This window comes from Scylla paramamosain, chromosome 3, assembly GCF_035594125.1.
Source record: "Scylla paramamosain isolate STU-SP2022 chromosome 3, ASM3559412v1, whole genome shotgun sequence".
NCBI lineage: Eukaryota > Metazoa > Arthropoda > Malacostraca > Decapoda > Portunidae > Scylla > Scylla paramamosain.
The window spans coordinates 31,335,171-31,359,739 of NC_087153.1; the positions used below are offsets into that span (position 1 = coordinate 31,335,171).

The following is a 24,569-nucleotide window of genomic DNA, read 5'->3' on the forward strand; positions in this document are numbered from 1 at the left end:
ACGACGCATGCAGGTGTGTCAGGACATCCTCGAGCGTCTGGAAACTGAACCAGACTTGCTCAGGAGAGTCATCACCGGCGATGAGTCCTGGGTATTTGAGTACGACCCGGAGACCAAACGCCAGAGCCTTCAATGGAAGAGTCCGGCGTCGCCACGGCCGAAGAAAGCAAGGCAGTCCAGGTCCAGCTTCAAGGTCATGTTGATCGCTTTCTTCGATGTGAGGGGCATCGTCCACTGCGAGTTCTTGCCACAGGGCCAGACAGTCAACCAACATGTGTACAAAGAAGTACTGCGGCGTCTGCTTCGTGCAGTGCGCGAGAAGAGGCGGGAGTTGTGGCAGGGCAACTCGTGGCTGCTTCACCACGACAATGCGCCTGCTCACAATGCCCTGAGCATCAGAGAGTTCTTGGCCAAGAAGAACATCGCCGTGCTGGAGCAACCGCCCTACTCACCTGACCTCGCTCCGTGCGACTTCTTCCTCTTCCCCAAGCTCAAGGAGGTCATGAAGGGGACCCGTTTTGATGATGCGGACGACATCAAAAAGGCCGTGACGACGGAGCTGAGGAGCATCCCGCAAGAATCCTTCCAGCAGTGCATGCAAGCCTGGCAGAGAAGGATGGACAAGTGCATGCGGTGCCAGGGGGATTACTTCGAAGGAGATAACCTATAGTTTGTAGCCTGGATGTGAAATAAAACTTGTGTGGCACCAGTCCTGGAACTTTAATGACACACCTCGTACTACACAGCTACTGTGCTGCATCACACTAGATGTGAGGACAAAACACACAGTCTTTTAAGGATTTTGGCACCTATTCTTTTCCTTTTATTCATCAATGATCTTCAAAACCAAAAGTTCTTGTCCTATCCACTCCTATGCTTATGATATCACCCTGCACTTTTCCACATCTTTTTTGTAGAGGTCCAACTCTTCAGGAAGTAAACAGCTCATGCAGAGAAGCCACAAAATGCTTGACCTCTGATCTCTCTAAAATTTCTGATTGGGACAGAGCAAATTTAGTATTACTCAATGCCTCAAAAACTCAATCCTCCATCTATCAATTTGACACAACCTTCCAGACATCTATCCCATCTTATTCATTGACACTCAACTGCCTCCCCCCTTCTACACTGAACATCTTTGGTCTGTCCTTTACTTATAATTTCTAAACTGGAAACTTCACCTCTCATCTCTAGCTAAAACAGCTTCTATGAAGTTAGGTGTTCTGTGTCATCTCTGCCAGTTTTCTCAACCCCCCACATCCACCCCCAACCTCAGCTGCTAACTCTGTACAAGCTTCACTTGTATGGGGGGCAGGGACTTCCACTCACATTGCTATTCTAGAGAGGGTGGAATCAAAAGCTTTTCATCTCATCAGCTCCTCTCCTCTAACTGGCCATCTTCAGCCTCTCATCACAGCAGTGTTGAAGTTCTTGCTGTTTTTTACTGCTATTTTCATGCTAACTGCTCTTCTGATCTTGCTAACTGCAAACCTCCCCTCCTGCAGCCTGGCTGCACAAGACTTTCTTCTTTCTCTCATCCTTTTTCTGTCCACTTCTCTAATGCAAGAGTTAACCAGCATTCTCAGTCATTCATCCCTTTCTCTTAAAGTCTATAACTCTCTGCCTGGTTCTGTATTTTCTCCTTCCTGTGACTTGAACTATTTCAAGAGGGAGGTTTCAAGACATTTATTTATTTATTTATTTATTTATTTATTTATTTTATTTATTTACAGTAAAATCCCTCTCATCCGGCATTCAAGTATTCAGCAGCTTCAAGTATCTGGCACATTTTTCCCTGTGCCTTAAAATCAATAAAAAATCAATGTGTACTCATAAAATCGATTAAAATTCCCACGTGAGGCATACTTTGTCCCCTCGCCACCAGAGCGCACTGCTTCACGCCACCCGCAGCTCACAGCACTGTGTTTACTCAGTGACTCAGTCCCACGTGTGCACTGTTTATCGCCTGACGCCTTCATCATGCCTAAAGTTGTAGAAAAGAGGAAGCATGTTGTGCTTACACTTAAGCAGCTGATCAGATCAGCTGATCTTTGTTATGGTAAGATGCATGAGTGTAGGGTGGTGATTGTGGACATTATTTCACTTCTATTCAAGTATCCGGCAATATTGAAGTATCCGGCATGTCGGCGGTCCCGTTGATGCCGGATAAGAGGGATTTTACTGTATTTTTTTTTTTTTTTTTATCTGACATCTCTATTGGAACTGGCATTAAGTGGGCCTTTCTTTTTATTAAAGAATTTTTGTTACCTTTGACTAGTGGCTCTTTTACACACACACACACACACACACACACACACACACACTACAATTTTTTTTCCATAAATTTGTTATGAAATGTAATAATTTTTTTTCTACAAAACATCCTTGTAAAATAGTGGTGTGTCTTATGCAGGGCTGTGTCTAATACACCAGCAAATGTGGTAGGTTATAGGTTGCTAACCTTTTGTAGAATAACTGATTGTTGTTTGTCAGAGGAAGGTATATAATTTGTTGTACCTCAAATGTTGCTATAGCAACATCATTGTTGGTTTCGTTTTTTGCTTTGTTCTTTATCATTTGTATGGTTTCCTTCTTTTGTGTGTGTTGTTGATAGTTCCTCTATTTCTTTCTTTTTTCTTCAGTGTCCCCTTTTCTGTAGTTCTTGTAAATTTTGCACAAATCTTTCTTGGGTTTGTAGAACAAGATGTCCTGGGTGTTTGATATATTACAATAAGTACTGCATGATGCAAATACAGTGGTACCTTGACATGAGTTTAATTCATTCCGTGACAGAGCTGCAGAGCTCATAACTCAGTTTACTCATATCTCAAACCAATTTTTCCCATTGAAATGCCATTAATATGTTCCAGTCCCCCAAAAAACCATCCTAATTTTTTTTGTTACATGTTTTGAATAGAGTAAACTGTCAATATAATGAACCTCTGTTTGCCGAATTTCAGGTATAATGACTCCTTTAAAGCTTTTGAACACTAATTTTATTCTATGAAACTTCACAAATTATGGCATATTTCATAATTATCAAATGCTTGCTTTATTTTACAAACATCCTAGGTCTTAAAATGTGGGAGAGTTGGCTGACATGCAGTCAATCACATGTTTGAGAAATGAACTGTGGCTGTGTAACAGTCAATGAGTGACCTTGATGCAAGTCAGTGATGCAAGTGCAACTCTCTCTCTCTCTCTCTCTCTCTCTCTCTCTCTCTCTCTCTCTCTCTCTCTCTCTCTCTCTCTCTCTCTCTCTCTCTCTCTCTCTCTCTCCCTGTGTATTTACCTAGTTGTATTGTACAGGGCACAACCCAAAGCTCATTTTGTCCGGTCTCCATAACCATAATTATCCAATTTCCCTTTAAACATGTGTACACTGTTTGTCAAAATCACCTCTTCCTTCAGATCATTCCAAACTTCAATAGTTCAATATGGGAAGCTGTATTTCTTGATGTCACTCAAACATCCACTCTTCTTTATTTTCTTCCCATGCCCCCTCATCCATCTCTCTCCCTCGTCCATCTGTGTTACCAAGGCATTTCTGTCTATTCTTTCTATATTGTTTACTAATTTGTACATTGTTATCAGGTCTCCTCTTTCTCTTCTCTCTTCCAGTAATCCCATCTCTTCAAGCCTTTCTTCATAGTTTTAGTCTTTCAATTCTGGTGCCATCTTTGTCGCTATCTTCCATATTCTTTCCAGTTTCTGTATATCTTTTTTCTACGTGAAGCCTAAACTAGTGCTTCATATTCCAATTTAGATTGTATCATGCTTGCTATAATTTTCTTCATCATTTCTTTATCTAAATAGTTAAATGCCTACCTAATGTTTGTTAACAAGCTGTGTGTGCCTTTCAGGTGATAGTGTGCCCTGGATCATTACTCCCAAATCTTTTTCTTCATTACTTTTTGTTATTATTTCTCCTCCCATTTTGTAATTCCATGAAGGTCTCTTTTTACTTTTTACTTTTTCCAACAAGTGCCATTTTCTGGCATTAAATTCTAGTTTCCATCTTTGGTTCAATGAATGTATCTTGTCAATATCCTTTTGTAACTCCTTGCAGTCATTTTCATCCTTTATTATTTTCATTATATTTGCATCATCAGCAAAAAGGTTTATATAACTATCTAGATCTTCTGTCATATCATTTACATATACTTGAAACATAATAGGTGCCAACACAGATCATAGCAGTACCCCACTTGTCACTGTGTGCCAACTTGAATTAGTGTGTCTGATTACTGTTCTTATTTATCTTCATTGTAAATAATCATCCATCCATCTCAATGTTGCTCCCTTTAATCAACTTCCACATAAGACTTTTATGGAGAACTTTATCAAATGATTTTTTTTTAAGATCCAGGTATACCACATCAACCCACTTGTCCCTCTTTTCCACTCCATCTATTATTCTCATATAAAAGCTCAGTAGATTTGTGACACAGGATCTCCCTTTCATGTATTTATTTACCTACTTGTGGTTTATGGGAGGGGAGTAATCTCATAGTATCCTGTCTCTTTATCTACCCAGTTTGGTCTTAAAAGCATGGACAGTTTCAGCATTCACAATATCTTCACTGAGTTCATTCTATTTGTTCACACTTCTGTGAGGAAAACTATACTTCTTGATGTCTCTTCTACAGTTAATTTTCTTTAACTTCTTACTGTGTCCCCTTGTACTGTGTGTGTCTAAATTTATAAAACATTCTTTCTCTACATTTTTCATACCATTTATCATTCTATAGATGTTTATTAAATCTCCTCTCTCTCTCTTTCTCCTATTCTCAAGGGTAGGAATTTCCAACATTCTTAATCTCTCTTTATAGGCCAAATTACTCAACTCCGGAACCATCTTAGTGACGGCTCTTTATACTCTTTCCAATTTTATAATAATCCTCCTTGTATGAGGAGGCCACACCACTGCTGCATAGTCCAGTTTTAGTCTTATCATGAAAATCAACAACTTTTTATCATTCCTTCATTTAAATATGAGAATGCCATTCTCACTCTTTTTAATAAATTCATCATCTCTCTAGTAATTTTATCAATGTCCATAGTCAAATTTTCAGTATTTGTTTGTGTGTGTGTGTGTGTGTGTGTGTGTCTGTGTGTGTGTGTGTGTGTGTGTGTGTTAACTTATCTGAGAGAGAGAGAGAGAGAGAGAGAGAGAGAGAGAGAGAGAGCAAACAGCATTTGTCAAGATTGATCACTGGTTGTCACACAGCCATAGTTCATCTCTCTCTCTCTCTCTCTCTCTCTCTCTCTCTCTCTCTCTCTGTGTGTGTGTGTGCATGTGTGTGTGTGTGTGTGTGTGTGTGTGTGTGTGTGTGTGTGTGCATTCATTATATCAAGTGTTTACTGTAAGTAAAATGCATTTGTAACTGTAAGTAAAATGCATTTATAATTAACAAATGTATAAAAACACACAAAGTAAACGAATATGTTGAGGAATACTGGGTGATTGTTGTGGTACTCACTGTGCCAAGTGCCAACTAGTGGCAACATATCTGAAGCTTGCTGTATCTCAGATTTTAGCTCGCAACTCAGAGCAAAAACTCATTCAAGTGACAGCTCATATCTTAAAAAAACTCTAAATTTGGGGCACTCATAAATCAAGGTACCATTGTATTTCTTTGTGTTCTTCCTCAAATAGTTCAAACGTTTTCTGCTTGTTGGGGTCTGGGTGCAAGTAGTCCCTTTTAGAATCTTTGCAGATGTAATGTGATTCCATTCTTGAAACCTATTTAAGTAGTTCACAATAGCTTCTCTTCTATGGTTATCTTCTATCAGTCTGCCCTCCCTCTTCTTCTTTCTTTGTCAACATTACTGGTCACCTGCCATTGTTTGCTTCTGCTGCTTGAGGAGCCTCCTTGTAAATTATAATAAACAAAAAGTGGTTTCCAGGCGGGAAGGGGAAGAGGTTATTGATAATCTGGCCGTTAGCCTCTTCTTATTTTCCTGTTCTTTTACTAAAGCAATTTTCTTAATTTCTTCTATTGTAGGATGTTCATTGAAAACTGAGAAGCAAAACTGTCAGTGCCTGTTACCATGAAGTGTTTTGATAGAGTAAATGTAAGGTTAAAAGAAAGACCATGGGAGTTTCCATGTATTGCATTTATTGTCTTGTAAAAAAAAGTTTTATTACAGTTATTTTTCAGCGGCTGTTTGTATATATATATATTTGTATATATACCCTTCACTATAGTACTAATAAAAAAATACAAGCAGTTTCGGTAGTATCAAAGGTGCTGTAATTAAGAAAGATTATTGTAACTATACACCAACTATTCATGACATAATTCGATTTCATCTGGGCACACTAAATACCTTTTGGTTGTTAAATACTGTAATTATATGATGATGAAAATAATACTTTCCACAACTAAGTCCCTGGTATAGTATGTGAAAAAGAATCACTCAGTGCTGTCCACTGCTCACTAATCTTGTAGATATGTAACACTGCAACCACTCACTCAAATTGGCCCCCAATTCTACACACACGTCCATTCTTGAAAAATGTAAATACTTACCACAATACTTGTGTTTAACCCAAACATTGGCCCCTTATTGCTGAAATTAATTTTAACAAATACACTGACTTTGGTAAATGATAAAGGTAAACCTAGGAATTTACAAAGGCATTGAGCAAATAATTACCACTGTATAACCATACTTGTAAGAACAGCAACTATGCCACTTGCAGGCAATGAGAAGCATACCTACAAAATGAATACCCTGAACTCAACACAGGTTAGCCTGAAATGTCAGGCATTCCTCTTACAACAATAGAAAAGGCTGGACATATTTTCCCTCACAAGTATTTTCTATAATAATAGTCTAACAAATTTGGTCAATATATTAAATAAATTATTTCACAATTTTTGTTTTAAGAATCTAAAGCTTCATTTCAATAACAATAACATTATGGGTAAAGCTGGTGTTCTTATTCCAACTTCTGTATCATAACCTACTTGTGTGCCAAGTAATGACCTTGGCTTAACTATACATACATTACAATTATACATGAGAATGGCAAGTAAATTCATACACAGAACTTAGTAATCTAGAATGCAATATTTTCCTTGACCAAATATAGGAATTACACACAATTATTCATGGATATACGTATATATGCACGTTAATTAGAAGCTTAATTGATCAATATACTATGTTTGGTTTGGTTTTTCTGAGCAATTACAGTGAACCCTTGACTTGCAAAGTCTGATGGAACATGAACATAAGTATGATGATGAAAATATTATGGTTTTGCAGGACCTGTAAAAAATTGCAGGCCTCTTAAGAATATAATGAGAATGGCTGCAAATGCCACATCCAAGAATCATTTTAGGCCAATGCTGCTTTTAAGGATTTACAAATGCATTTATGCATTCTATTGTATTCAATATTAAGTATAGATAATGTAAAGATTAGTTCACATTTCTCAACAATAATAGCTGAAGCAGTGTGCTTCTGGATTCTGCTTCAAAATAATTATACAAAATATAAATAAATATAAAATACACTACTGTTGGAAATAGTGATATTCATTTAGTTTAAACTAATGTGAGAATCAGTCTAGAATAACTATCTATTTTCATGATGAAAGCCTTAAAAAGAACTTGGTTATAATTTCAGAATTCATATTTTCAAAACAATAGGTGAAAAGCAGTACTGTGCAACAGATGTCTTTGCAAGCCAGGTTGATCCCAATAATGCATTACAGGTTGAGAATCCTTTATCTGGAACTTTCTGAAATCTGAAAGCTTCACGTTGACATATGCCATAACTAATTTATTCCTGATTTGCAGTAACTCACGGGTTGTTATTTTGCTTTCATTACTAAATCTGATGTAATTACAATGACTAGTGCTGAAAACGTAATTTTTATAGTGTTGGTCTCACTATGCATCCAGATAGTGTCAATTAAATATATTACAACAGTTTAAGGGGTAGGATTTGGAAAGAAAGGCATTGCTGTTATATCCCACTTCATAGAATTTTCTGTCTTCTACTCGTACTTTTTAATTTAATCTGGATCTAGAAGTAAATGTGTTACAGCACATTAAGCATGAAATAACCGAAGCTGTTTGTGCAGAGGCAGTGCTGGGCCACTCTCTGTGAAAGAGTGCCAAAATTAAGTGACAGGGATGAAAAGTGAAACAATACAATGTAATGCTGTTTTGGGACTGAGTTTATCATGAGCTCACAAGCATCTGTTCATAGTCCTGAAGGCTATTTACTGCTATGAAAAATCTGTTAATGAATCCCTTGTGATTGCTGGAGCACAATGCCACATTTTGCAGTTAAGTTAGAAAGGGCATATTTTTTTTTGTTATTGGAAAGTTATTTAGGACAATTTTTTGTCATATATATATATATATATATAATCTAGAAATTGGAATAGTAATTGATAGTGAAACTCAGAAACCAAAAGACTCTCACAATTATTTAACATGAATTTTGATCCAGGACTACAAAAACATACATCCATTTCCAACTGCACAGTTTTTTCATTATCACTAAGATAATATCAACAAATGGGTGATGGAGATCAATAATCAAGTGTCAGATATCAACATTATCCTTGCGCCAAGGAGTCTAATTGTAGGACATTGTTGTCAATGTAAATTCATAAATCAAGATGCTGGGGAACCTGACACACCAACATATGCATAATATGATGTTTATTAGATGTTGAGTAAGTAATGTAAGGGGCAGACAGGGACACACCCATGGTCACTGTAAGTAAGAGAGAAAATACAAAGGGAAAAACTGGAATTTCAATAACTTTGGTTATCTTTTAGCAATGCCTCTACTGTCCTACCCAGCCCTCCCCCAAAGATGCACATGTATTACATATTAAAGAAGAATAGTTAGACCAACACTCAAAGCCACTGTAAATTTTGGAATCAAGAAATTAAGCACCAAAATCAATAATGAATCAACTAAAATTTTGTTGACCATTATCTCCATTCACATCTGTGTCTCCCAGCACACCTGCCTAAAAGGTACAAGGGAGAGTAATATGTCTCACAGCATAGCATGGTGAGAGATAAATATTTACCTAAACCAGAATTGGAATGCCAATGTATTCCAAAATTTAGAAAATACGAAACACTTCCAGCCCCAAGCATTCCAAATAAAGGCTTATCAACCTGTTCATGAATAACTATGCAACTTTTCTCCCTTAAGAATAGTAAATTCAAGAAACAAAAATAATAAATGCAACCGAGTAAGACAAGGGTTTACTGTATTTCCAATCACTAATAAATGTATTAACTTAGTTGAGTTAAACAAATGTAGCTAAATGTAGCTCTCCTACTGGATGTAAGAAATTAGAGATGTGTACTTTTAAAATCTTTCAACATTCGGTTTGCACTCTTACTTACTAGTACGTACACTGTTCTGTCAACATTACCTATGCTGTATTGTCCATAGCAAATTAAAATGTCTCCAGATTTATGAAAAATAGGCGTCAAGCTTGCCAAATAAGAAAATATACATTATAATAATAATAATAATAATAATAATAATAATAATAATAATAATAATAATAATAATAATAATTGAAACCTGTGATGCCACAAGACGGAAAAAAAAAGGCACGCTATAAGGCACTTCTAGAGGAAAGTAAATGCTGCAATCAGAATTCACATAATAGTCTTGCCTTTACAGTTTATAATCAAAACGTTAATATAAAATTACTGGACATATTGGTTACGCAACTATGTGTATATGTAATGTAAAATTGTATTTAGATTGCACCACATTTTTCAACTTCAACAGACACCCTGTGAACATTGACTGCTGCTGCCTTTTTGGCTACGTCTAACCCATCTACAACCTTGCCAAACACGAGGCTATAGGAAAATTTTTTAAAATCTCTGTCACCACACCATATCATGAACTGCGATCCAACCATTCCCCTTCCCTTATCACTGGTGCCAATACCTTTAAATCGCACCATGCCAACCTCATCTTTTAGAGGACAGAGATCAGCTTCAAAGGTGCGTTTCTCAAAGGCTGAATATCCCCCAGTTCCATCATCATTCTCTACATCACCTCCAGCAAGAAAGCCTTCTCCACTCTTAAAGAAGTGTGTCCCCTTGTAGCCATAACCACTTCTCCCTGTACATAACGCAATGAAATTCTCACACATTTTAGGTGCTTTATCAGGACGAAGCTCAAAAACTATGCGACCAGCTGGCTCTCCATCAAAGGAGAGCTCCATCCAACAATGTGGAAATTTGTTAGGTCTTAATGGAGTGGTGCAAAGCTTCTCTAAGTGCATTTTGGGAAGACCATCAGGACTTTGGGAAGGCTTTGCTGGCTTTTTTGCAGCATCAAGATAAGATACAGGAATGGGTTCTCTTCTATCTCCAAGGCTTTCTAATTCATCTTTTCCATTTTCAGATGCCTCAGCAGCAATAAGTGATAGATTAGATAATCCTAAAGACAATGCTGCTGATGGAACAGAGTTAGGCCCAGTAACATTTGCCCCTGCAGACATAGCTCCCATGCCATCACCTCTTCCTAATAGGGATCCGGTTTCTATTGCCTCTGTCATCTGTAGAATATGTTCATTTATATTATTCATTTCATGACTTTTCAGCTCGTTCATTTTTTCTACTTCATGACTTTTTAGTTCGTTCATTTTATTTGAAGGAAGACCCAAACTGTGCCCAATGCTTCCATCATCAACAGCATTTGTTGACACAGGAATGGGAGGCAAGTGTGATTGGAGAGGGCTTGGTGCTGAGAGGGGTGGCTGTTGGCTAGGACTACGTGGACTTACACCTTTCAGTTGTGACATTCTCGTTGACAATAAATCTGATAACATATACAAAAGGAGGACATTGGCATTGTTACCAAATAAGGCATGTTCTTCAAGAGATGAATTCATAGAAAATGCTTCTTCATTACTAAAACCTATGGAAGATAGCACTGGTTCTAGTGCAGACTGCTTCAACTTGACAATGATAGCTTCTGTTGCATTGTTGATTGCTGTTATTGCAGCACAGTGATTGAACTGTGAAGTGATTATAGTAATATAATTTTGGACCTGAAATAAAAGAAAGAAAATTAATAAAATAGCATCAAAGCATCATTATTAAAAAAAAAACATAAATAAAAAATAATAAAATAAATAAATAAAAGCCTTACACAGATAAAGAAAAAAAAAAAAGTGTATCAGTTGGATATCAGTCTGAAACTTCATTTAAACCTTTATTATATTTTACAGTTGTTTTCTTGCATTTTCAGGTTATTGGAATGGAGAGGGCACCAGAGGAGAAAGAAGAGTGTGACAGCAGAGGATGACAAGATATTGATTGAGGATATCAAAGGAAAGATATGTATGAAATATTTTGAGGGACTGCTGAGTGTACAAGAGAACTGGAAGCCTGAGATGGATGCAATACAACTAAAACAAGGAATTAATTAATGTTTTGATAGATTTAAATGGTAAAAAAAAAAAAAAAAAAGTGAGTGAGAGAGAATGCTGATGGAAGTGCAAAAGGCAGTGAAAAGCCATATAAGATGGGGATGCTGCAGGTTTGGATGGATATAATTTTTAAAGAGTGGTGGTGAGACTTGTTTACTGGTCAGTAAGAATAATGAATGTATAATACTTCATAAGCAGCATGACATCAATTGTTAGGAATAATTGATATGGTTCCTTAGTATAAGTGCAAGGATAAATGTATAAACTGCTACCTTTAATGATACTGTAAAAGTCTTGTATGTTAGAATGTGCATAGTAATGAACATCAAAAGGCTACATAAGGAAGCAATTTTTGAGGGTTGCCTTTACTGTGAGATGAATGTGTGAAAGGTATATGGCAAAAGGTAATAATGTGTTTTGGGTATGCATGAATTTCAAGAAAGCATATCATTAATTAAAAAGGTAGAGAAAGGCTGTGGACTATTCTTAAGATTGTATAGATTAATAAAAATGCTTTTATGAATAGTAAAACAGTTTTAGGAAGAAAGTGGTGGGGGTCACTAGTATCCTATTTCTAGGATTATGGCAAGAAGGATTGACGTTGTCTTGGTTTTTCAGTATTTATGTGAATGATGTTACATGGAAGAATATTCAATAAAAGTTTGGATCTGATGAATGCTGATGGTAGAAGTTTAAGAAGGGTGTCTAAGGAGAAAATTGAGTGATAGTGTATGAGGATGACAAATGGTAGATTAATCTTGTTTTGAATGGTAAATTGCTTCAGGAGGTAGTCTCACATATATTGAGTGGTATGTTGCTGTGGATGGAGGGATGTATGTAAAGGTGAAATCTTAACTGAATGAAATGAGAAAGGTGAGGGGGAGGAATCATTGATGTCCTAAGTTATACATAGATTATACTTATATGTAGTTATATGCAATTATACTTACATTGAATGCAAAGCTTGTATGCATATGTAATAGTACCAACTATATTGTATGGATTGGAAACATGATAAAGAAAAATAACCTGACAGGGATGATGTGTCTGAAGGACAAGAAAACTGGGGATGAAAGGGAGCTATTCAATTAAAGAGTATTGTTACAATGGGTTGTAATGACAAGGGGTGAAAGAAATTACTGATGAGGAAGACAGCTGTATCAGACATAAGAGGGTTAAGACTCAGAACAACAACATGCATGGAATGGATGGGAAGTGTGCAGTGTTAAATGTATGAGGAAAGAAAAGTGGTTGTCCATGGAAGGGCTAAATGGAGACCACTTGGGAATGCATAGTTAGCATGTAGCTTCACGGACCTCTATAGAAGGTTTGCCTGTACATTGGAACCTCGATTATTGAAAGTTCCCCTTTTCAAACAAAATTTTGAAGTGGTTGTCCATGGAAGGGCTAAATGGAGACCACTTGGGAATGCATAGTTAGCATGTAGCTTCACGGATCTCTATAGAAGGTTTGCCTTTACGTTGGAACCTCGGTTATTGAAAGTTCCCCTTTTCAAACAAAGTTTTGAAGTGGTTGTCCATGGAAGGGCTAAATGGAGACCACTTGGGAATGCATAGTTAGCATGTAGCTTCACGGACCTCTATAGAAGGTTTGCCTATACGTTGGAACCTCGGTTATTGAAAGTTCCCCTTTTTGAACAAAGTTTTGAACAAATAATTGCTTCAGTTGCTGTACCATAATTTAGTTCTTGAACAAAGTTACTTGATTTCAAATACTAAAAGACAAAGCAAAAGCTGTTGTATATTACTAACTTATAGTTCTATAAATATTTCCTTCATTTATATATATTTAGAGGAGAGGCAGTATGTAAAATAGTAATTTAATCTTTGAATAAGATAAATGTGATCCTGCTGAATGGCCTTGATGTAAACAAGCAGCTTTTTGGCTAGCTCAGGGAGTAATCCTGACCCCCAAGCCAGAGCCACCTGTGGCTCTCTTGATGATCCCACAATGCCATCACCACTGCACAACTGCATTTTCCCAGCAGCAATATGTCTAAGAGTTATGATCACCTTCATTTTGGAGGTAAGTGGGTTGCTCCTCTCTGTGTCACTCTGTAAGGCTTCCCTCACTAGATCAGTGACAAAGAGAATACAATACCTACATGGTCCAAACAATATCTTCTGATGAGTTTTGTGTCACTAAGATCATTCAATAAATCCTTTCTGGATAAATAATCTCTGAGCTAGAGATGTTATGGAGCAGCCATCTTAACAGTGGGAGCATCTGCCATAAGCTGCCAAGACAGGGTGGATGGCTGTCCAGGAATGGATTAATCCACTTTACATTGATTCCTATAGGGAAAATAGTTTTGGTTTTCAAACACCATTCAGGAACGAATTAGGTTCAAGAACTAAGGTGCCACTACAGTAAACCCTCATTATATCAGACTAATTGGGGGGAAGCCACTGACAATTAAGGTGAAGATTCGATAAAAGCAGCAATGTGAATAATTCCAATCCATAAAGTAAACTAACAGTAATAAATATGAAAAAGGTTGATATAATTATGGCTATTAATAAAATTTTTTATTTACCAATTTCTTTCTCATGAAAACAATTAAAGCACTATATTTAGGCAAAGATGTGCTTATTATGTTGAGCCACACATATGTATTAATGGCAATTATTTAATTTTCATTCCCAAATCCTTCCCTCACTTCACTGTTGACCTGGCCTGACCCATGACACCACTTAGGAACTTCCTTTCCTGCCCTGACTATCCATAGGTATGAAAATACCATACAGTAGCAAGATTTCATTAAAAATATATGGCATATGGTAGACAATATATGGCAGATGGCAGACAAATGCCAGATTATGACAGAAATACCATAATTATGGCAGACAGCATAACTCTAGTGGATGCGGTGTACATTCGTCACCACCACAACCACCACTACCCACACTCTCCTTCCCTCACTCACTCCCTCACTGCCGTCGCTGCTGGCCAGATGTTCCACCTCATTTACTGACATTTGTCTGATAAATTAGATGAATGGTCCGTAGGCCATACATGTCCAATAAATGCGAAATCTAATATAACAAGAGTTTACTATATCTGGTTTTGTCAGCTGAGCAGATCGGATATAGGAGAAGGGATGGAGTTCATTATAATGCAGCAGAAGTTCTGCTGCCTAGCACACCTGGATCTCTCATCATCAAACTAGTTTATCTCTTTTACAACATTCTAAACCTTCCATAGAAACTTTTAAAGCCATATTACATTTATATGGTCACAACTCTTCTTCAATCATTTATATCATATAGTATAGTGATGTACTGGATCTGCAGTGAAAATGCTGTCTGCATCCACATTTTAATATACCAAAAGATCCATCAATATCTGCAACTGCATTTTCAAATAACAAAGGCTACACCTCTATGTCAAAGAAACAAGGAGGTGGTGGATCTGCATGTGTGTAAGGACAAGTGAAGGAGACAGACTAAGAGTATAAAGGACACTGAAAGTGTGTGTGTGTGTGTGTGTGTGTGTGTGTGTGTGTGTGTGTGTGAGAGAGAGAGAGAGAGAGAGAGAGAGAGAGAGAGAGAGAGAGAGAGAGAGAGAGAGAGAGAGAGAGAGAGAGAGAGAGAGAGAGAGAGAGAGAGAGAGAGAGAGAGAGAGAGAGAGAGAGAGAGAGAGTGTGAGAGTGTGTGAGTGTGAGAGTGTGGAGAATATATACTTTGGAATAAATGACTGGGAGAAAGGGAGTTATCATTCTCTTGTCCCTTTATCTTGGGCAGATAAAAGGAGAGAAGATGAGAGAGAGGAAGGTTTAAGATAAGACAAAAGACTGAAAGAGAGGAAAGGAACAGTGGGAGGAAGGCAAAGGTTGTGAAATAGAGGGAGAAAGGAGAGTATCTGAGGCAAGGAAGTGGGTGAAGGAGGAGGATGAGTTCAAGAAGGTAGAGGGATAAATATAAGCAGGAAGGGTGAGAGTGAGTGAAAAATTAGAGGGAGGAAGGAACTAGTCAGGAATAAGTATTTCCTTTTCTTGTCCCCTGCTCCTTTTTATCCTTCCCCTATCCACTTCCTCCTCATTTCTACTCTCTCCATACCCTTGTCCCTTGTATACCCCTTCCCCAATTACATCTTCGAAATATACAACTTCTACTTATATATATATATATATATATATATATATATATATATATATATATATATATATATATATATATATATATATATATATATATATATATACACACACACACACACACACACACACACACACACACACACACACACACACACACACACACACACACACACAGAGGGTGTTCAAGTCATGAGCGAGACATGTTCCAGAAGGCTGCTTGTAAGTCATCATAATTTTTTGGTAAAAAAAAAAAAAGATCATACTTTCCACATACAATGTATTTAATGCTTACTTGATAGTTGATACAATGAGAGAGAGAGAGAGAGAGAGAGAGAGAGAGAGAGAGAGAGAGAGAGAGAGAGAGAGAGAGAGAGAGAGAGAGAGAGAGAGAGAGAGAGCATCTTGCCTTATGGGTGATGTGATACTACTGAACAGTGACAGGCTTGAGGCTTCTCTCAAATGCAAGACTCAAATATACCAGGCATATGACCTGGGTTAAGATGATCTCTTTCTCTCTCTCTCTCTCTCTCTCTCTCTCTCTCTCTCTCTCTCTCTCTCTCTCTCTCTCTCTCTCTCTCTCTCTCTCTCTCTCTCTCTCTCCTTTTCAGGTTATACACACTTTTATTCATATAATTAATAAAGATGGCTGTTGGAAAGCATAAGACAGGTTTGTTTGCCTATTTGTGGACTTAGGAGTGGGTATAGTCCAGCAGGTGTAGCCCCAAGTTATGAGACTCTCTCTCTCTCTCTCTCTCTCTCTCTCTCTCTCTCTCTCTCTCTCTCTCTCTCTCTCTCTCTCTCTCTCTCTTCTTTTTGGGTTACACACACCTTACTCATATAATTTATTAAGATGACTGACTGGCTGTATGTTTGCCTATTCATGGACTTTGAATGTAGTCAAAGTCCAGCAGGTGTAGTCCTGGGTTATAAGGTGCTCTCTCTCTCTCTCTCTCTCTCTCTCTCTCTCTCTCTCTCTCTCTCTCTCTCTCTCTCTCTCTCTCTCTCTCTCTCTCATGCATATTTTTCCTTTTCTCCCTCTCTCCTTCTTGGGTTATACACGCCTTTACTCATGAAATTTATTAACATGACTGGCTGAAAGCATAAGACAGGTATGTTTGCCTATTCATTGACTTAATGTAACAGAACAGGCTTTCTAGACCATGCAGTGCAACCCTCCTGTCTCTATGCCTTTCAGAGGTTGACTGGTGGACATCTGTACACCATGGAGTCTCAAGCCAGACTCACTGCTGTGCAGTTGATAAGTTTTTAAATTAAATCTAAATTTTAAACTAGCATCTCAAAATAAACTGCTGCAGGGCCTGTATCATGGAGCAGTAGGCGGTCCTTTGCTTTTCTACTGCGCTGCGTGAGTAGTGGCAAAGTGACATACTAGGTAAATATGGCGAGTAGCACCAAATTTGAATTTCTGGTTAGCAAAGAGAACAATATTTAGAACACAATTTAATTTTGTGAGAAGACTACTTGTATCTCTGAACACTTGTAACTCATTACCTCATAACTCAGATACCTTCTGTGTGTGTGTGTGTGTGTGTGTGTGTGTGTGTGTGTGTATATATATATATATATATATATATATATATATATATATATATATATATATATATATATATATATATATATATATATATATATATATATATATATTTTTTTTTAATGTAGGAAGGACACTGGCCAAGGGCAACAAAAATCTAATAAAAAAAATGCCCACTGAAATGCCAGTCCCATAAGGGTCAAAGCAGTGGTCAAAAATTGATGAATAAGTGTCTTGAAACCTCCCTCTTGAAGGAATTCAAGTCATAGGAAGGTGGAAATACAGAAGCAGGCAGGGAGTTCCAGAGTTTACCAGAGAAAGGGATGAATGATTAAGAATACTGGTTAACTCTTGAGTTAGAGAGGTGGACAGAATAGGGGTGAGAGAAAGAAGAAAGTCTTGTGCAGCGAGGCCGCGGAAGGAGGGGAGGCATGCAGTTAGCAAGATCAGAAGAGCAGTTAGCATGAAAATAGCGGTAGAAGACAGCTAGATATGCAACACTGCGACAGTGAGAGAGAGGCTGAAGACAGTCAGTTAGAGGAGAGGAGTTGATGAAACGAAAAGCTTTTGATTCCACCCTGTCTAGAAGAGCAGTATGAGTGGAACCTCCCCAGACATGTGAAGCATACTCCATACATGGACGGATAAGGCCCTTGTACAGAGTTAGCAGCTGGGGGGGTGAGAAAAACTGGCGGAGACGTCTCAGAACACCTAACTTCATAGAAGCTGTTTTAGCTAGAGATGAGATGTGAAGTTTCCAGTTCAGATTATAAGTAAAGGAGAGACCGAGGATGTTCAGTGTAGAAGCGGGGGACAGTTGAGTGTCACTGAAGAAGAGGGGATAGTTGTCTGGAAGGTTGTGTCGAGTTGATAGATGGAGGAATTAAGTTTTTGAGGCATTGAACAATACCAAGTTTGCTCTGCCCCAATCAGAAATTTTAGAAAGATCAGAAGTCAGGCGTTCTGTGGCTTACCTGCGTGATATGTTTACTTCCTGAAGGGTTGGACATCTATGAAAAGATGTGGAAAAGTGCAGGGTGGTATCATCAGCGTAGGAGTGGATAGGACAAGAAGTTTGGTTTAGAAGATCATTAATGAATAATAAGAAGAGAGTGGGTGATAGGACAGAACCCTGAGGAACACCACTGTTAATAGATTTAGGAGAAGAACAGTGACCGTCTACCACAGCAGCAACAGAACGGTCAGAAAGGAAACTTGAGATGAAGTTACAGAGAGAAGGATAGAAACCGTAGGAGGGTAGTTTGGAAATCAAAGCTTTGTGCCAGACTCTATCAAAAGCTTTTGATATGTCCAAGGCAACAGCAAAAGTTTCACCAAAATCTCTAAAAGAGGATGACCAAGACTCAGTAAGGAAAGCCAGAAGATCACCAGTAGAGTGGCCTTGACGGAACCCATACTGGCGATCAGATAGAAGGTTGTGAAGTGATAAATGTTTAAGAATCTTCCTGTTGAGGATAGATTCAAAAACTTTAGATAGGCAGGAAATTAAAGCAATAAGACAGTAGTTTGAAGGATTAGAACAGTCACCCTTTTTAGGAACAGGTTGAATGTAGGCAAACTTCCAGCAAGAAGAAAGGGTAGATGTTGACAGACAGAGCTGAAAGAGTTTGATTAGGCAAGGTGCAAGCATGGAGGCACAGTTTCAGAGAACAATAGGAGGGACCCCATCAGGACCATAAGCCTTCCGAGGGTTTAGGCCAGCGAGGGCATGGAAAACATCATTGCGAAGAATTTTAATACGTGGCATGAAGTAGTCAGAGGGTGGAGGAGAGGAAGGAACAAGCCCAGAATCGTCCAAGGTAGAGTTTTTAGCAAAGGTTTGAGCAAAGAGTTCAGCTTTAGAAATAGATGTGATAGCAGTGGTGCCATCTGGTTGAAATAGAGGAGGGAAAGAAGAAGAAGCAAAGTTATTGGAGATATTTTTGGCTAGATGCCAGAAATTACGAGGGGAGTTAGATCTTGAAAGGTTTTGACATTTTCTGTTAATGAAGGAGTTTTTGGCTAATTGGAGAACAGACCTGGCATGGTTCCGGGCAGAAATATAAAGTGCATGAGATTCTGGTGATGGAAGGCTTAAGTACCTTTTGTGGGCCACCTCTCTATCATGTATAGCACGAGAACAAGCTGTGTTAAACCAAGGTTTAGAAGGTTTAGGACGAGAAAAAGAGTGAGGAATGTACGCCTCCATGCCAGACACTATCACCTCTGTTATGCGCTCAGCACACAAAGACGGGTCTCTGACATGGAAGCAGTAGTCATTCCAAGGAAAATCAGCAAAACACCTCCTCAGGTCCCCCTAACTAGCAGAGGCAAAACGCCAGAGGCACCTTCGCTTAGGGGGATCCTGAGGAGGGATTGGAGCGATAGGACAAGATAAAGATATGAGATTGTGATCGGAGAAGTCCAACAGAGAAGAAAGGGTGACAGCATAAGCAAAAGGATTAGAGGTCAGGAAAAGGTCAAGAATGATGGGTGTATCTAGAAGACAGTCAGGAATACGAGTAGGGTGTTGCACCAATTGCTCTAGGTCATGGAGGATAGCAAAGTTGTAGGCTAGTTCACCAGGATGGTCAGTGAAGGGAGAGGAAAGCCAAAGCTGGTGGTGAACATTGAAGTCTCCAAGAATGGAGATCTCTGCAAAAGGGAAGAGGGTCAGAATGTGCTCCACTTTGGAAGTTAAGTAGTCAAAGAATTTCTTATAATCAGAGGAGTTAAGTGAGAGGTATACAGCACAGATAAATTTAGTATGAGAGTGACTCTGTAGTCGTAGCCAGATGGTGGAAAACTCGGAAGATTCAAGAGCGTGGGCACGAGAGCATGTTAAGTCGTTGCGCACATAAACGCAGCATCAAGCTTTGGATTAAAAATGAGGATAGAGAAAGTATGAGGGAACAGAAAAGGGGCTACTGTCAGTTGCCTCAGACACCTGAGTTTCAGTGAGGAAAAGAAGATGAGGTTTAGAAGAGGAGAGGTGGTGTTCTAGATTGAAAATTAGATCTTAGACTGCGAATGTTGCAGAAGTTAATGAAGAAAAAGTTGAGGGGGGTGTCAAGACACTTAGGGTTGTCGACAGAAAGGCAGTCCAACCTGGGGACATTTATGGTTCCCTCCCCAGATGGGGACTCCGAGGCTGGTGAAGGAGTTGCCATGATGATTTTAAAATTTTTGAGTGAAGGGTGTGTGTGTTATTAGGTGCTTGTATGTGTATATATATATATATATATATATATATATATATGGCTATATATATATATATATATATATGGCTATATATATATATATATATATGGCTATATATATATATATATATATATATATATATATATATATATATATATATATATATATATATATATATGCCATGCAGGATGGCAGGATATGCCAAACAGTGATCAGATGTTTAGATCAGATGAGAATGAGAAGCTGACAGATATTTTCATAACTAAGAAGATAGCGGAACAGGAAACAGCATAAAAATGTTCAAGACACCAGGAACAGTTCAGTGTCAGTTCAATCAGAATGTCAGTTAAAACTGAGTATGGTGGGGTTAAGAGTGTGAATGATGTGTGTGTGAGTGTGTGGTGCCTTGTCACATCTGTGTGGGGCTAATAGCCTGGTATATAGGTAAATAGAATACTGGAGAAAAAATTATATATACACTTATCCCCCAGCTATAGCGGGTTTTGCTAACGCGGTTTAAAGCTATCACGGGAACAATAAAAAACACATTAAATGGGCTAACGCGAATCCTAGTGGAGCTATCGCGGCCCATGAGTCGTTATATGTCCAGGATGTTCACGTGACAGCTACGTCATGTTTCTTGGCCAGATTCGCTTGCTAATTGGCTGAATTTGACTGACATATTAGGCCGTGATTGGCTTGCACACTCCCACTTCCTTATCCAGCCACTCTCCCGCTCCCCCATCCCTCTAGTCCCTCCCGCCACAGTTGACTGAGTGGCACGTGCCGTGGTGAATCTCAAGGTCACGCGTGTGTATCTCGGGACAATGGCCTCTACTCCCCCTCCTGGCCACCCAGGGAGATCGCTACCACCCAACCCGACCCAGCGAAAGGCAACAGCGGCGCCTGGGAAAGAAATCAAGAAGAGGAAGAACCTTACATATGCTGTGAAATATGAGATAGTGAAATTGATCGAGAGTGGACAAAGTAAAAGTTCAGTGGGCGCTAAGTTTGGCATCAACGAGTCTACAGTGAGAGGTATTTACCTTAAGAAGGACCACATTAAGGCACATATGAACCTCACTTGTGATAGTGCTGGACATAATGCTGGACATAATGTGTGTTGTATGTATCTACTTCAAGGTACCAAAATGTGAATGGTATCTATAAATCATGGTGAGATGAGGGAAAAAAAAAGGTGCCAATATGTTGAATTGTGTTGCTACTCTGGCGGGCCACGAACAATTTTTTTTTTTCCTATGTATTCTTAACAATGGCTATCGCGTTTTTAGCTATCACGGCGATGTTAAGGGACCAATTTCTCGCGATAGCTGGGGGTTGAGTGTATATATATATATATATATATATATATATATATATATATATATATATATATATATATATATATATATATATATATATATATATATAGTTGTTTTTTTGAAGAAATGAGAGAAAAATACTAAGAAAATTAAATGATATTTGAGAGTGATAAGAGAACAAATCAGATAAAAAAAGAAATCATAAACAAGACTGAGGTGGTGAGAAGCTGTTGTGAAGGGTAAACCTCCCAACCTTCAACCAGAACCAGCATCATGTCCTAACCCATGCAGTAATTATTACTGCCTAGGTCATATTAATTTGATCTGGCTCCACTTGGATTAGTCAACATGGTGCTGACTTAAAATATTTTGCAGAAATTGCTTTTTTGGACATATAGAATGCTGACTTACAACAGGATTTATAAAGAACATATCCTACTACCTTGCAAAATCTTAAAAAGTTTTTTTTTAAGAACTCATATTTTATATTATTTTAAAAAATATGGGTTTCTAAGATTTAATAGTAATAACCATGTTTTACTTTCATATTTTTTCACTTATTACAAAGATTATATTTAATTTATAAAATATTTTCATAATGCAAAAATCTGTTGAAAGAATGTTCATTAAAGAAGGTCACCACTGTACAATTATAAGCATGGCAATACATACCTGATTAAAAGATTCTACCAACTGAGAAATAGAGGAGCCTTCTGTCAGTGCCTCCTTGGCCATGGTGAGATCCGCCAGGTGCTCCTGCAATACAGCTTCTTCCAACTGCTCACCTTCAACCTGGTCATGATAAGTGAGTACATAATGAGAAATACTCACAAGAGTACTGATAAAATTGTATAATGAAAGATGTACATTATCAATAAACCTTTAGATGCAATGATACCATGTAGTCAGAGCACTACTAGTTACACGTATGACGAAGTTCTATAGTTATCGTGGCTTATATCCAAAACCATATACAACTGCATGGCACCATATGAAGTAAAAAGGCTTTCAGAATGAAAGATGATGACTTCTAACATTTTCACTTATATTTTTTTAGTGTGAGTTAATAAACTGTTCATTATCAGAGCTTGTTGCAAGACAATACTGAATGCTAGATAAGAGAAAACTGTATAAAATAATTAACAGTTTGATGTATGAAAACGCTTCTCAAATGAAAACCAAGATCAGGGATCCAGAGTTGAAATTAGTTTCCTGAGAAATATTTATGGTATGCAAGGAATGTATGGTAAAGGCTATGAAAGTGTATAAACCAGATGTCAAGTAAATAAAAATTAAAAGTGCAGTGCTTGACACTGTCAAATACAGCTCTCTTGTTCAGGATTGAGGTCAATTATGAATCCAATTGAAAGTGATGCTAAAATTAATTCATTTGAATTTAACTGCAATATAAAAATAAACATCAAAATACACTGAACTGAATCTTAATTAATGGCCATGAATTTAATTGAAATTATGAAATTATTTGTGCTGTAATACACAAGTTATGTTAAAGCACCTTTCTTTGACAGTGAAAATAGGTCTAAAAGCTGAAAATAATTTTCTTATTTTTTACTGGTAAATTACTGATGCTGGATAGAGTAAAATTTAAGTTAAAACTACACACAAAAAATACTCAATATAATAAACTGAATTAAACTGGAACAAAAATATTCTGAATTTGAATATCTATTTGAAAAGTAATTGAAATTAATTTAAATGATAAAAATCAAATTAACCTAAATCTGTTTTTCATGTGGCTTGGCTGCAAAAATAAAGTAAAATGACTAAAAGAGTACAAGTATGACATATTTTTCAAGATAATCTCCAGTGAAATGGGAGGACTATGATATAGTATACAAGAGAAAGAAATAAAGAAGAAAGTGAGAGAATTAGGGAGACAATTAGGGGACAATTGGGAGTTTTTATAAAAACATGCATCAGATGTAGAAAATAGCTCAAGATTAAACTTACCTTCCGCCTCAGCTCCTCCAAAAACTTCTCTACACTTAGGACGGTACGCTCCAGTCGCTCTTTCATGGTCGCTCTCAAAGTCATTGTTTGTCGCAATTTCTTAAGGGTTACCTCAAGGGAGGTCTGGAGGTCCCTTAAGAAGATGTCTCTGGCCTGGTCCTCAGGTATAAGATGATGTCCGTTACTACTACAGGACTCTGCAGCAGGAATCTTTAGGCAGCTGCAGCATACCACTGGTGATGGACTAGTGCTTGGCCTTGAAAATAATCAGGGAATCATATCATCATCTTGCATTCATTATCTGTAGTCAAGACTTGGGCTCTGATGAGCCAGACATAAATCAAGATTCTAATGATGAAAACACAACAAACCTAAATAATTTCACTTCAGCTTAGCAGATGCTTAAAAAAAGCCCTTAGTGCTCTGTGCCATAGGTCAATACATATATATCAGGGTGACATTCCCACAAAGAGGGATGGCTGAGACAAAACACCCCACAACACACACACACACACACACACACACACAAATTCATACAGCATATGTTTATCATAATTGTGTGTCAAAAATGCAAAGCACTCCTTTCATATCCACCACAAATTTTTACAAATTTTACTCTGAGTGAATAAAACGCAACAGCTAATCAGTTTCCTCAGAAAAGAATTATCCCCGTTTCCATGGAAGGAATGTTTTTTGTTTTACTTTTACTTCCTTGTATTTAGTTTTGCAAGATTTTTATATATGTACAGAGTGGAACATTCTTACAGGAGTACAGGCACTCCAAGACTTATAAACAAAGTTACAAACAAGAATCCTTGCAAGTTCAAATTGTATGTCACTCCATCACAGATTCAAATTTAAAGAAATACAGAAAGCTCCAGAAAGCACTGTCACCCTGTCCAGTAATTTTCTTTCAACTTCCTACATTACTGCTACCCCCCTTCACCATGAATT

At 37.8% G+C, this 24,569-nt stretch overlaps 1 protein-coding gene and 1 long non-coding RNA gene across 2 annotated transcripts in view; one reads left to right on the forward strand and one right to left on the reverse strand.

Moving 5' to 3' along the window:
• Window positions 1-12,411, forward strand: part of LOC135093664 (uncharacterized) — a 73,306-nt gene extending 60,895 nt beyond the window's left edge. Inside the window, exon 2 of the long non-coding RNA XR_010263450.1 lies at window positions 11,269-12,411. This is a non-coding gene — a long non-coding RNA (uncharacterized LOC135093664). The remainder of the gene's footprint in view (window positions 1-11,268) is intronic.
• The window catches only part of LOC135093657 (uncharacterized), a 42,600-nt gene continuing 24,132 nt past the window's right edge, over window positions 6,102-24,569 (reverse strand). The window contains exons 8-10 of the mRNA XM_063993127.1: window positions 23,616-23,871; window positions 22,317-22,436; window positions 6,102-11,068 (exon numbers count right to left, since the gene is read on the reverse strand). Coding sequence (XP_063849197.1) covers window positions 9,761-11,068; window positions 22,317-22,436; window positions 23,616-23,871 — 1,684 coding nt within the window. The 3' untranslated portion in view covers window positions 6,102-9,760. The remainder of the gene's footprint in view (window positions 11,069-22,316; window positions 22,437-23,615; window positions 23,872-24,569) is intronic.